General features: G+C 33.5%; 1 protein-coding gene across 1 annotated transcript in view; it reads right to left on the reverse strand.

The window, feature by feature from the left end:
• Positions 1-5,887: 5,887 nt before the first annotated feature.
• Positions 5,888-11,798, reverse strand: part of LOC118753468 — a gene marked incomplete in the record, with an annotated part of 83,773 nt that continues 77,862 nt past the window's right edge. The window contains 2 exon segments of the mRNA XM_036488354.1: positions 5,888-5,893; positions 5,957-6,088. Coding sequence (XP_036344247.1) covers positions 5,888-5,893; positions 5,957-6,088 — 138 coding nt within the window.

Here is an 11,798-nt window from a genome sequence, read left to right on the forward strand (position 1 = left end):
AATCTCCGATAAGCGGACACGAAGCTCTAATAAGCGGTGAATTTTGTATTTTCCAGTTTGATGTTGACTCCTGTTGACTCTCAAAGATGTTTTTGTTTTCTACAAAATTTTTGACTTTTCATTGCCCTCTTCTTTCTGTTTGAGCGTAACGGGCAATAAGATGGTAATATCTTTCGAAGGAAAAGGAAACGCCATACATTTTAACTTATTTTCCACTTATTCTATTTTTTTATATTGAAGAACAAATATTGTTTTTAATTAGAAACCCCAGATGGGAGTTTCCACGAAATCAGACCCCATTGAGCTTAGAAATAAATTACATTGCTTCCAGTCCGAAGGCTGGTATTTGTGTTCACGCATGTCTACTTTATTGTTATTTACCAATTTTTTATATTTTGATATCGTGATGGAGGTGTAAACGCCTGCCAAAGTTCACAACACTATGATATTAAAAAACTTTAAAATCGTGATCATAGTCGCATAGTATTTTTTTCAAAGTTTTCGATTTTTGACGGATATTTAATTGAGCTACGTGAAATTTTACATATTTTTTCTCTATTTGGGAATGACTTTCAAGATTCTGCGAAGTAAGTATAAATCACAGTAATTAATTAAATTTAAGCAAAATTGGTGTCGCGCCCGTTACAAAAAAAAAGGATTTAGTTTTGTGGTAAAAGGATTAGTAACGTTGCATGAATAAATCTTTGCATACGTAACAAGTAACTGCTAGGGATTATATTGAGAAAAATTTCAAACAAATTTGTCAAACCGTTTTCTCTGTTTTAATTTTTTAGTACGTGTCGCGCCCGTTACATTTTTAATAACTTTTTTGCTAATGTGTGATTATTGATTAGGAAATGGAGTTTGCCAATAGAATGCAAAAACATCGCTACAATTTGAAGAAAAACTATGGAAAATATAAAGAGCATTTACGTATGGAGCAAATACGGGACAGACAGAGAAGAGCAGCAAAGAAAGAGTCAATGGACGCTGAGGCACTAAAGAAATGGCGAGAACACAATCGGGAGCGTCAGAAGTTGTTGAGAGAGCGGAAAAGGAAGCTAGAAGAAAGTACAAGAAAAACTTGCGCTAATACTTCACCAATTGGTCCTTATAAGTCCAAAAAATCCCTCAAAAAAGCTGTCACCATAGTAAAACGCAGCCTTCCTAAAAGTCCTTCTAAGAGAATAGCGGTAATACAAGAGCTTGCTGGTGGAACTCTCTCATCTAATTCGGAACTAAAAAGTGGTTCCGGATCTTCCAATGAAACCATTTGTAAAGTTCAAGAGTTCTTCCAAAGAGATGATATTAGCGTAGTAAGTCCTGGGAAAAAGGAGTTTGTATGCGTTAAAAATACATCAACTGGAATACGACAAAAGTTTCAGAAGAGGTATTTATTGATGAGTATAAGCGAATGTTTCAATATGTTTGAAACTGAATATCCTGGTACACAGATTGGAAAGTAAAAATTTTTTGCGTTGCGACCAAGTTTTGTCCGTCCAATAAGAGAAACTCCACAAAATATGTGTGTATGCGTTTATCACGCAAATTTTTGTTTTTTTGTTCAAGCTATCAAGAATATCTTTCCGTCGTTTCCACCAAATCCTCTTAGCATCCTCGATAATATATGTTGCAATCTGTCGAGCGAACTCTGCTTGACAAATAGATGCAAAATGTGTTATAATTTATTAGATTTATTTCTGATAAAATTTGATCACAAAGCGGAAATTTCCTGGAAGAGCTGGATAGAACGAGAAAACCGAATGCAACTTACTGCTCAAAATGGTACTTTGGAGGACTTTTTGGTTTTGTTTGATAACCAATTAAAAAAGTTCAAACCGCACTGGCTAGTTCAAACTACTCAAAGTAAACATTTCAGAGAAACGAAGGAAACATTATTGGCGAATGAAGCAGTTCTGCAAATTGATTTTGCAGAAAACTACGAAATAGTATATCAAGATGAAATACAAAATGCACACTGGAGGCACCGACAAGCAACCATTTTCACAGCTTGTGTATGGGTCAGAGTTAATAATGAAATAAAACCCTTTTCGTATGCAATATTAAGTGACGACCTTACACATAGTAAAACTTGCGTGTGGAAATTCCTCAGAAGCATTGTCAGCGATATCAAGGCTCGCGACAAAAATATTGGTGTTATTCACATATTCTCTGATGGATGTGCTGCCCAATTCAAAAATCGCTACAACCTTTACAATGTGTGCTCTGCAGTAGATGACTTCGGTGCCAAAATTACTTGGTCGTTTTTTGCCACCAGTCATGGCAAAGGTGCCGTTGATGGTATCGGGGCTGTAGTAAAAAGGACTTTGTGGACAGCAGTTAAAGCACGGAAGGTGGTATTAAAAACGCCAAAAGAGTGTTTTGAGTTTCTTCAAGAGAAAAGCTTCAACGGTATAAAAATTCTCTACCATTCGATGGAAGACATCGCGGCTGAGCAAGTATTTTTAGATCAGAGATGGGCCCACATTGCTCCTATAAAAAATTTGCAAGAGAAGCACTTCTTCATTAAGGATGAAGAATCTGACGGCTGTCTGTTTGCTGGTAGGACAGCAAAATCTACGCTTGAGAAATTTTACCTAAGAAAATAATTTTAATGAAATTGTTCTTTAATTATTAATTTTTTATAAATTTTTTATATTCTAAAACAATAGAATTAATTATTTGATCATGCCTAATGCAATCAGCATAAATATTGAATTAGAATTATGATTTATATTTGGCTGATTTAACCAATCCTTAAAGCTGACATCAGGAAAGATCGTTTATAAATAGCATACCCACGTACTTACTTTTAACGTGTTAACTTGTTTTAACATATATATATTTTCCTATTTTGGCTTGAAATTGAATTATCGTAATGAAAAATATATGAATAGTTGAAATATGTAAAAAAAAAAATAGACATGTCGCACCCGTTACAACGAGGTGTCGCGCCCGTTACACTTTAAAATGTTAATAAATCTAAATGGATTAAGAAGTGTATTTTCTTTGAATGCGGAAATAATAGGAAACATTCCAAATTTAAATATGCCAAGGCATTTTTAGTCAGTTTAATTAAAAATTTTACACAGTTTCGTGTGAAAGTGGATTACACGCAATTTATCAATTTTATAACGTCGCGCCCGTTACGCTCTTCTTTGGCATTTTCTGGTCGGTACTGATTTATTTATAAAATGTAGTTCATATGAGTTAATTCCTTACTTCTGACAGTATTTTTAGCGTATAATATTGCAATGGTTACTTTAATAGTTTTCTTCAAAATTAAAGAATTATGCACAAAGGTGTCGCGCCCGTTACAATGGAAACTCCCAGATGTTAATTTTTATAATTTGAATTTGAATTTGAATTTTTTTTTTTCTAAATTCCGCTTATGGGAGCTTTCGCTGTACATATATTGGTTATGAGACAAACTAGATATGTAATGTAAGTTTCACTTCTCCAGTGTGGCCCAGGCACACTTGTTTTTTTTTTTTATAAATACATGCAAATACCTTGTATGTTTCTTAAGAAGAAAAGAAGAAGATTCGGACGAAATATCATGAAGGATTGAAGTGTGAACGCGCATAAGTTATCTGACATAGTAAACATGGATAGGAAGAAGTTATATGCCATCTGGGGCTGCAGCCTTTACTAAATAACAGCTGGAATGACTATGGCGAACGAGTTTCGAGAAGAAGAAAAAAATGATTTGTATCGATTATCTTGAAAAAAGGAAAATCTTAAGAAGGCAATAATTTATAACTAATTCTATTGCACCGACTGAGCGTTAAAATTGAGACATAATGTCATCTTTTGGGAAAGAAGAACTGCCATTTCTTTGAATACACTTCGATGGCCTCACTTTTTAGAGATGCCAAGCCAAACTAATTAGTTAGGCCGTGAATTGCTTCCCCCAATATTTAGATGAAGTTTGTCGCCACAAGGGGCAGATTACTTTGAAAATCAAAATATGATTTTTATGAAAAGTTTTTTTTTTATTTTCCAGTTAAGATACTTCTTGATCCGCACACATGTGATTACCATTTTTTGTGGATTTTCGCGTTTTGATCTCTCCCTTAAACTCTTACTCACTAGTTCTGTACCGTTATCATCAGTTTAAATCAGACAGACCTATACCATAACTCAACGGTCATCAGTAGATATGTAACCGCTTCCAACATTTGCGCATTGTCCTACGGGAACACTTCATGTTTCGTTATCCCTACGCTCCGTCACGTTAACTTCTGTTATATGACCCGGACACAACGTGCTAGTTTAACTCAATGTTTGCCCCTGGTACAGTTCACTAATGGCTCGCATTTTGGATATTATTTTTTTTCTTCATTCATAATTCATTCATAGAAAAAGAAGGAGAAAAAATTTAAGAAAAAACTTTAACGACGAACTGCTAAATTGTGTAAAGAATCTTCTCATATAACAGGTTTGCTGTCACTTTATAAATCAACAAGGATATCTGCCGCTAAATTAAAATGTTTATTTTGATCTCCTTACGCTAAGTAATTTTTCCTGAAACTGTGAAAGTATGTATGTATATTCATAAAACATGAGCCGTTACGGTGTGGAACTGCCCAGAAATTTCGCGGCTATTCATGGCCACTTGCCTTTCCATGAACTTTATTCAAATTTTTTAAATATTTAGTTTAACTTTTTTATATGAATTTACATATTGGCTTACAGCGAGCTTGCTTTTACATTGAAACTGTGGCATAGAGTTCTCTATAAAACATTAAGCAATTAACTAGTGGAAATTCAATAGAAAGTTAGCGTACCAAAATGTGTAATTTAATGAGTTTACAAGGTTAAGAAGAGTTGCTTAAAATTTCAAAAGAAATCTCAAAAGCTTTTTATATATAAGTGTTACTAGTATCAAGGCCGCAAATGAAATTTGTAGTGGCGTGATTTGTTTTGGGATTTCAAAACTTTATATGTAGTAGAAAGTGCGGAAAAAATGCTTGGAAAATAAATGTCTCCCTAAAAATAGAGAAAAATTTTATTTAATCAAATTTTTTTTAAATACATATGTATCTACGGCTGAGTGGAAGATCGACCTACCTCGGCATTCAGTTCGAAAACGCCCTATCTCAGTAAACTTTTCAGAAATCAGTTCGAAAACGCCCTATATCAGTTGTCGATTAAAAAAGCCCTTTTTCAAAAAATTTTCAATATATTTTTAGTTGAGATAGAGCGTTTTTGAACAAAATTCTGAGATAGGGCGTTCTTGAAAAGTTTGCTGCGATGGGGCGTTTTAGAACCGGATGACGAGATAGGTCGATCTTCCACTCAACCATGGATATATATTTAAAAAATATGATTAAATAAAATTGTTTCAAGTTCGTAAATATCGTCTATTTTTAGGAAGAAATTTATTTCCAAAGTATTTTTTAAGTCTCAATGGTTAAAACAGTGAATCTCAATTATAATAAGCTATTGCCATCTTATGTGCATAATTTGTTTTGATATTTTGTGTGAAAAAGTGTAGTCTCTTTAGAAAAATATTTTTTTATTTTTTTTGTGTGTTTTTTGTTGCTTCAATTTGAATACAAACGTGCGAAGAAAATAAAACTTCAAATTAAATATGTTAATTAAATAATTTAAAATATGAAATCTATCCAAATAAAAAATTTGTCCATGCAAATTTATTTACATCGTCGTATTTACAAATTTTTCGTTTCTAACTATGCATATATAGTATGTAAGTATGTAGTACTTAACTACTTCCAGATAATTACTTTCTACACTAAAATTTGCTACTAGATAGAGTATGCATGTGTTGGTGGGTTTACAGCTTTGATTTAATTATGACGAGTACTATTTCGTTTAATTTTTATGTAAATTTTAAAATTTTTTATTTTGTATATTCTTTAGCTCACTGCTTTGATGTGAGGTTGATAGGTGTTTTATGTTAAATGTGTTTGCTTCGTTGTAGAGTACTTACCCGTATGATTTTCTGATCGTGCATTATCTTTCGTATGCAATTCACCAGGAATGTAATAACCATGCCACCCAAGATTAGACCGAAAACAATCATTATAATGATCATATGCTCGGATTGTTCTGAAGATTGTTTCTGCAATGTGGAAGTAGAAAGGAATTGTTAAAGAATGAATGAAATTCTTGTATTTAAGTTTCGTTTAGGTGAAAGTTTTAATGCCTTATTTTCTACCTGAAGAGGTCTTTTGGACCCTTCGTAGAAGAAGTCTGATGCAAGTTCATTACAAATGACAGTTAGCATGGTAAAATGTTCTTAACAGTTTTGAGCAGAGAATTTAACTAAGGGTTATCAAGTAAGTAATTTATTTAAGTTTGAAGACACCATATTTAACCTCCTAGTTATATCAGTGATTCCAAAAGTGGTCCAGGTGGTCCACTAGAGAAGACTCGACGGGGGTCTACGTTGGCGTAAAAAAATTAGAATGGAAAGGAATGGAATTGTGGGTAGCTGGAAAAAGTAAAAACAATCTTTCCAAGCACTCAGACAGTATTTTCCATTGTACTTAGGGCAAAAAAAATATGGGGGTTCACAAGTTGTAAGTGGCGGCCCACGAACATTTATCTGGCCTCGATAGTAAAGAACTTAAATGTTGGCTTGGCCTTACCTATTAATGTAGGCAGATAATACACTGCTCAACAAAATTAGGGGAACAATAAAAAAAATCAAAATTTTTCGATAATTTCTGATAATTTACAAAAGGCATTTTGAAGTTTTAGGATTCTAATATTCAGATTTCTTGGCTAACATTTTTTAGGAGCTAAGGTTCTTATGCAATCCTCACAAATAGAGCAAGAAAATAATTTTGCAATTTTTTTTTTTTTGGTCTACGGGCGTAAAAATTTTGTTCAGTAGTAAAGTATTTTAAGACAAAGTTCGCCAAAATTCCTCATTGAGGAAAAAAATTGCCACCTGGCTCCTCACTATACAACTCAATTCAAGAGCATTCAATTTTGATTTCCTCTTTTGTGAGTTAAAAAAGAAAGAGCGCTCTTTGACTAAATTTTTCTTTAATATAACTCAGTTTTTTTTGCCTCAATATTTACCTCATGCTCCCATGCCACTCAAAATATTACTCCTCATAAGAGAGCGTTATGTCCCTAAATAGAACAGAAGAAAATATAATATTCTGATTTATACTCCAAATTTAGGGTTGGAACCCAACCGCGACACAAATTTCAATTGCTGGATCTAATCTTTGCAAGTTTTAAGAATATGGTAGAAATGTAGCAGCGGGGAATGCACCACAACCCGTAAAATTTTGAAAGTGTTCTTTGAGAAAAAAGTTTGGGAACATCTGTTCTACACAATGCGATGAGCCTGTCCACCAAACGTTAAATGTTGTCTTAGCAAGACTAGGATAGCTATTTTTCCAAAAAAAGGAAATTACTGACAGAGATATTTCTTCAAAAAAAAAAAATGTATGCTTATCCAAAAAGTTAAATATTTGGATGCAATTTCTGATAAAAAGTTGCTAAAAACATGAACCTCATTTGGTCCCCTAATGGGAGCTCAATTTGGTTAGATGAATGTACGAAACTATTTTCAAGTCTATATAGTAAACCCACCCACCTGGGAACGAAGACAGAAGTAAAGTCTACGCGCGTAAAGCTCAGAAAATCCAAACGACTAGCCTGTGCGGACACCAACTGCCACTCTCGAAGCGCTTTTAGACCTACAATTTCTGCGCATTGTAATCCAGAAAGAGGTTTTTTATGGAAGCAGACTCATCTCGGCGAATAATTTGGAGGTTAAGAAGCTTAAGACCATATACACAGTTTAATACCACTCGGAGTGTTATAGAAGAAGAGGAAGAACTGCAAAATCTATGGTATCGGCAAGAGGAGTTAACGACAAGCAGGGCTTCAGCTAGGAAATTCAACTTGGAGTGGGTCCCACTGAGAGAATATTGAGCTGGAGTACTTTTGGAGTGCAACTGCGAGGTCCGAAAAGGTACCGGATGCCGTTGTAATATGAATGGGGTTAAGATTCTCTATGCACTCCAAGACTAACGATGATGTGAATGTTAAATATGAAAGAGCTAGAATCCTAAATTCCTTACCTTTCCTCTGTCAAATCCTTTTCTAGCGAATTTAGTTCTTTTTGCCACCTACTCCATAGCTAAGTGCTGAGACTGTTAGTTGACTGGGTTTTGGGAAGCACGGTTCTTTAGGTCCGCTAAACAAAATTTCCCCAAGCCACTATTTTTCTCTATTGCATTAGAAAAGTTTAGACATATAGGGAGCGACCAAAAACGATCTATTGTAAAAGATCTCTATTTGGGTATAGAATATGCTACAGAAACTATAATGTCATCACGAAATAAGAGGGAATCTTAACAAAGTTCCTAGGTGCCGCTGTATTAACTAAAACCGATACCTCTGGCTTTACACGCGGGATCACGGTACCGACGTCCTTATTCTTACTCCTCTCCCATCCCATTTCCCAACTCTAGGCCTTTGAAAATTAGCCCTGACTAGGGTGTCTGAAATAGCCGCAGTAGGCACCACTTAGAGGGAGGAAAGCGGGGTGAAGGTGGCCTCAAAGGCTATTTTTTCTACCTAAACGGACTCTGAAATTTAGGCAAAGCTTTACGCCCTCTGAGGGAAAGCAGATGATGCGGCTCGGGGAAAGAGAATCGAAAATGATGCCTATTCGAAAAAATGTTCAAGATTTAAGTACTTAGTAGTAACAAAACCCAAGGCAGAAGCCAGAGCTTTAGGCTCAATACTTATATTTATCTTGGATACTGGGTTATATGACACTATAAATCCATGAAGGGAGGACAATAAAGTGAAACCCGCTTAAGTGCCTAACCCGCTTAAGTAACCAACATTTTTGGACACCATGAATTTTTTAATGTATTCTGAAGAAAATCCCTCTCCTAAGTACCTCCTCGCTTATGTACCCAACCCGCCTTAGTACCTCAATTTTTCATGCCCCATTTACAATTTTACTTTTAATTTTCCCCTTTTAAGTGCTCTTTTAAAATTCCTTAAAATATTTATGTATTTTGAAATTCAGTAGCAGCGCCACACAACTTCGGTAAAAAAATTCTAAAAAATCAACGATAACTTTTAGCCACTTGAAGCTTGCACATTGTTAACTGCAAACTGTATACTCAAAAACACTTCTGAGAAAAAAGTTTGAAATTATGATGATTTTTTTTAAGCGTTCTACAAAATCTTAAGCTTAGGTTTATATGGTATTTGTTAAGGAATGAACTGCATTTTAATTGATTGAAAAATCTTAAAAATTAATAAATAAACATAAGTGGCAAACAATATTATATTATTATTATCACGCTAGTGATAAGCCGCTGTCTGGGTTGTTTACCACGGACCACAGCTCCGACACCATGGTCAGGCTTGGAGTCATCAGTATACCAATTTTGGTTATTTTTCAGAGGTTTTGGTCGCCCAATGTGCCACTTGGATTTGTTAGGGAAATTTTCAATGAAGTTAAATATTTATGTGTGAAGCAAGCTTTGCTTCAACGAACTTGGCTCTCACTATTTGAATATGCATGTAGCCATAAATATTTAACATTTTTCATTTTTAAATCGTGACCATAGTTCACTTTTTAACCTGCTTTTCCTACCCGTATCTCTTTTCCCTTCCTTATCTCGTACAATTTAATATCTTATAATGTCATTTAGGAAAAGTCGTTGCTGTTGTCAATCCTTTGAATATTTCTACATATTGCATTTATAAAAAATTAAAAAAAAAATCATCAAACTGCAGTTAACAGCAACTGTATAAATGACAACTTCGACAGCTTGATAGCTTCATTGTAGTACGCTAACAATTGCAATCACTTGATAGTTCATTCGATATTCCCTTAGCACCTAAAGTTGACCATTTCTTTGCACAATTGCTATTATCAGAAGAAAGCACGTACAACATTTATATGCATACATACATATACGGGCACGTACGCATTCTAAGGTGCAAAATTGTATGTATGGTAACGTTAATCCCGATTAACGGCGCAGATGATTTCGATCAAAATTGTACCCTGACTGCCGGCAGTATTGCGCATTATGCGATTACTGTTTTAATTGTCTATCGTAATCGACCATTTTTGATTTGAATGAATTTTGGTCAGAACTTTTCCTTTATTATATAACCGAGTACTGCCAAAGTGAAAAAAATTTAAATTTGTTTTTCGAAAGCTAAGCAAAATTCCAAAATTCTAATCCACACTTTCACCAATCAATTTTAAAATTTATCGGACCGTTAAAATTTAAAATGACAAATTTTCCGAACAAAATTGTGGCATTTGAAATTTTAAGAGGCTGAGAAATTTAAAATTGATTGGTGCAACCGGGCATAAATTTTACAATTTCCGGGATTTTGTGAGTTCATATTTTTAATACCTCAAAAGGTATTTTATGTAGTTAAAAAATGCTTCTGGTCTCATTTTAAAGGTGATATTATAGGCTACAAAAAAAAAGTTTTTAAAAAATTTAAATAAAAAAATTGCAAAATTGTATATGTATATGTTTGGCTAAATTTTTTTTCAACAATAACTCTAGCTGCTCTTAAAATATCCTGAAGTTTTCAAGAAGGTTTTGTTTCAAATATATGAGTTTTTGAATTTTGCAAAAAAAAATTGATTGTAAACTTTAAATAAATTTACTTATGTTAAAAAGATTTAATTTAATTAAAATATGTTTTTAATTTAGTTTAGAAAATGCCTTTTTTCAAAGTTCAAAAATCCATATTTTAAAAACACCGTCTTGAAAGTTTGTGGATCTTTTAGGATAAGTTTGGGGTACTGTTTAAAAAAATTTGAAATTCATATACCATTTTTTAAATTTCTGTATTTTTTTATTTTTCGAATTTTTTTAGTATATTCTTTTACATAGCCCCAAATATCACATTTCAAACGAGACCAGATACATCTTCGTAGCTAAAATAGTTTTTAAGATTTTCAAAGTGCATAAAAACTTGACAATCTGAGAAACTGTGAAATTTTTGAACTTTCTAAAAAAAATTTATTTTTTTTTTGGGCTGCATGTAATGAAACCAAATAAAAAAAGTAATTTCTGAAAATCGCTCCGCTGTAAGACTAAATCCGGTTAAACTGCAGTCTATTTCCGAGCTAGCCGAGCTAATTCCTAATTAACGAGTTAATCCGGATCAACGCTGCCGTCTGTCTATGTTATTAGAAAACAGGTAAGGACAGCACTGTCTTCGGCTATGTCGAAGGCTTCAAACCTTTCGTGAACTTCAGAAAATTTTATTTCAACCGAATACTGCATTTGAAAGTAGTTGTTTGGCATCTAAACAAATTTTTTTTGTTCACTGCATACATAGATAGAGGAGTTATTTAAAAAAAAATCATGTCTGAACAATAGGGTGGTCTAAAAACAGTAAAGTCGGAATTGTAATGCTCTCACCACCCTAGGATTATTTTATATCGAAAAAAAGTATACCCATATTTTTTATTTTGAAATCAAAAAAATAGAAGTCGCTCAAAGCGCTCAAAGTTTTCCATGTATTTTTATTTGGGGAAAAAACAACTTTTCCTAGAAATGGTATAGAATTCTTGAAAATTAAGATTTTTCGATCGGTTCTCTGGTTCTCATCAGGAGACTTTCAAAAATAATACCCACTTATTTATTTAACCATTTTTTAATATTAACAATTTTTTATTGGTCCCCCTTTTGCATTTTTCGGGATTTTTGGCGGACCTATAAATTATAGTTGCGATGAAATAATGGTTAAATAAACAATTGGGAATCTTCTGCAGATAAACATAGTTTTTCGATAGAAAAATATTG

This window comes from Rhagoletis pomonella, unplaced genomic scaffold, assembly GCF_013731165.1.
Source record: "Rhagoletis pomonella isolate Grant_MI unplaced genomic scaffold, Rhpom_1.0 Rhpom_scaffold_00002, whole genome shotgun sequence".
Lineage (NCBI taxonomy): Eukaryota > Metazoa > Arthropoda > Insecta > Diptera > Tephritidae > Rhagoletis > Rhagoletis pomonella.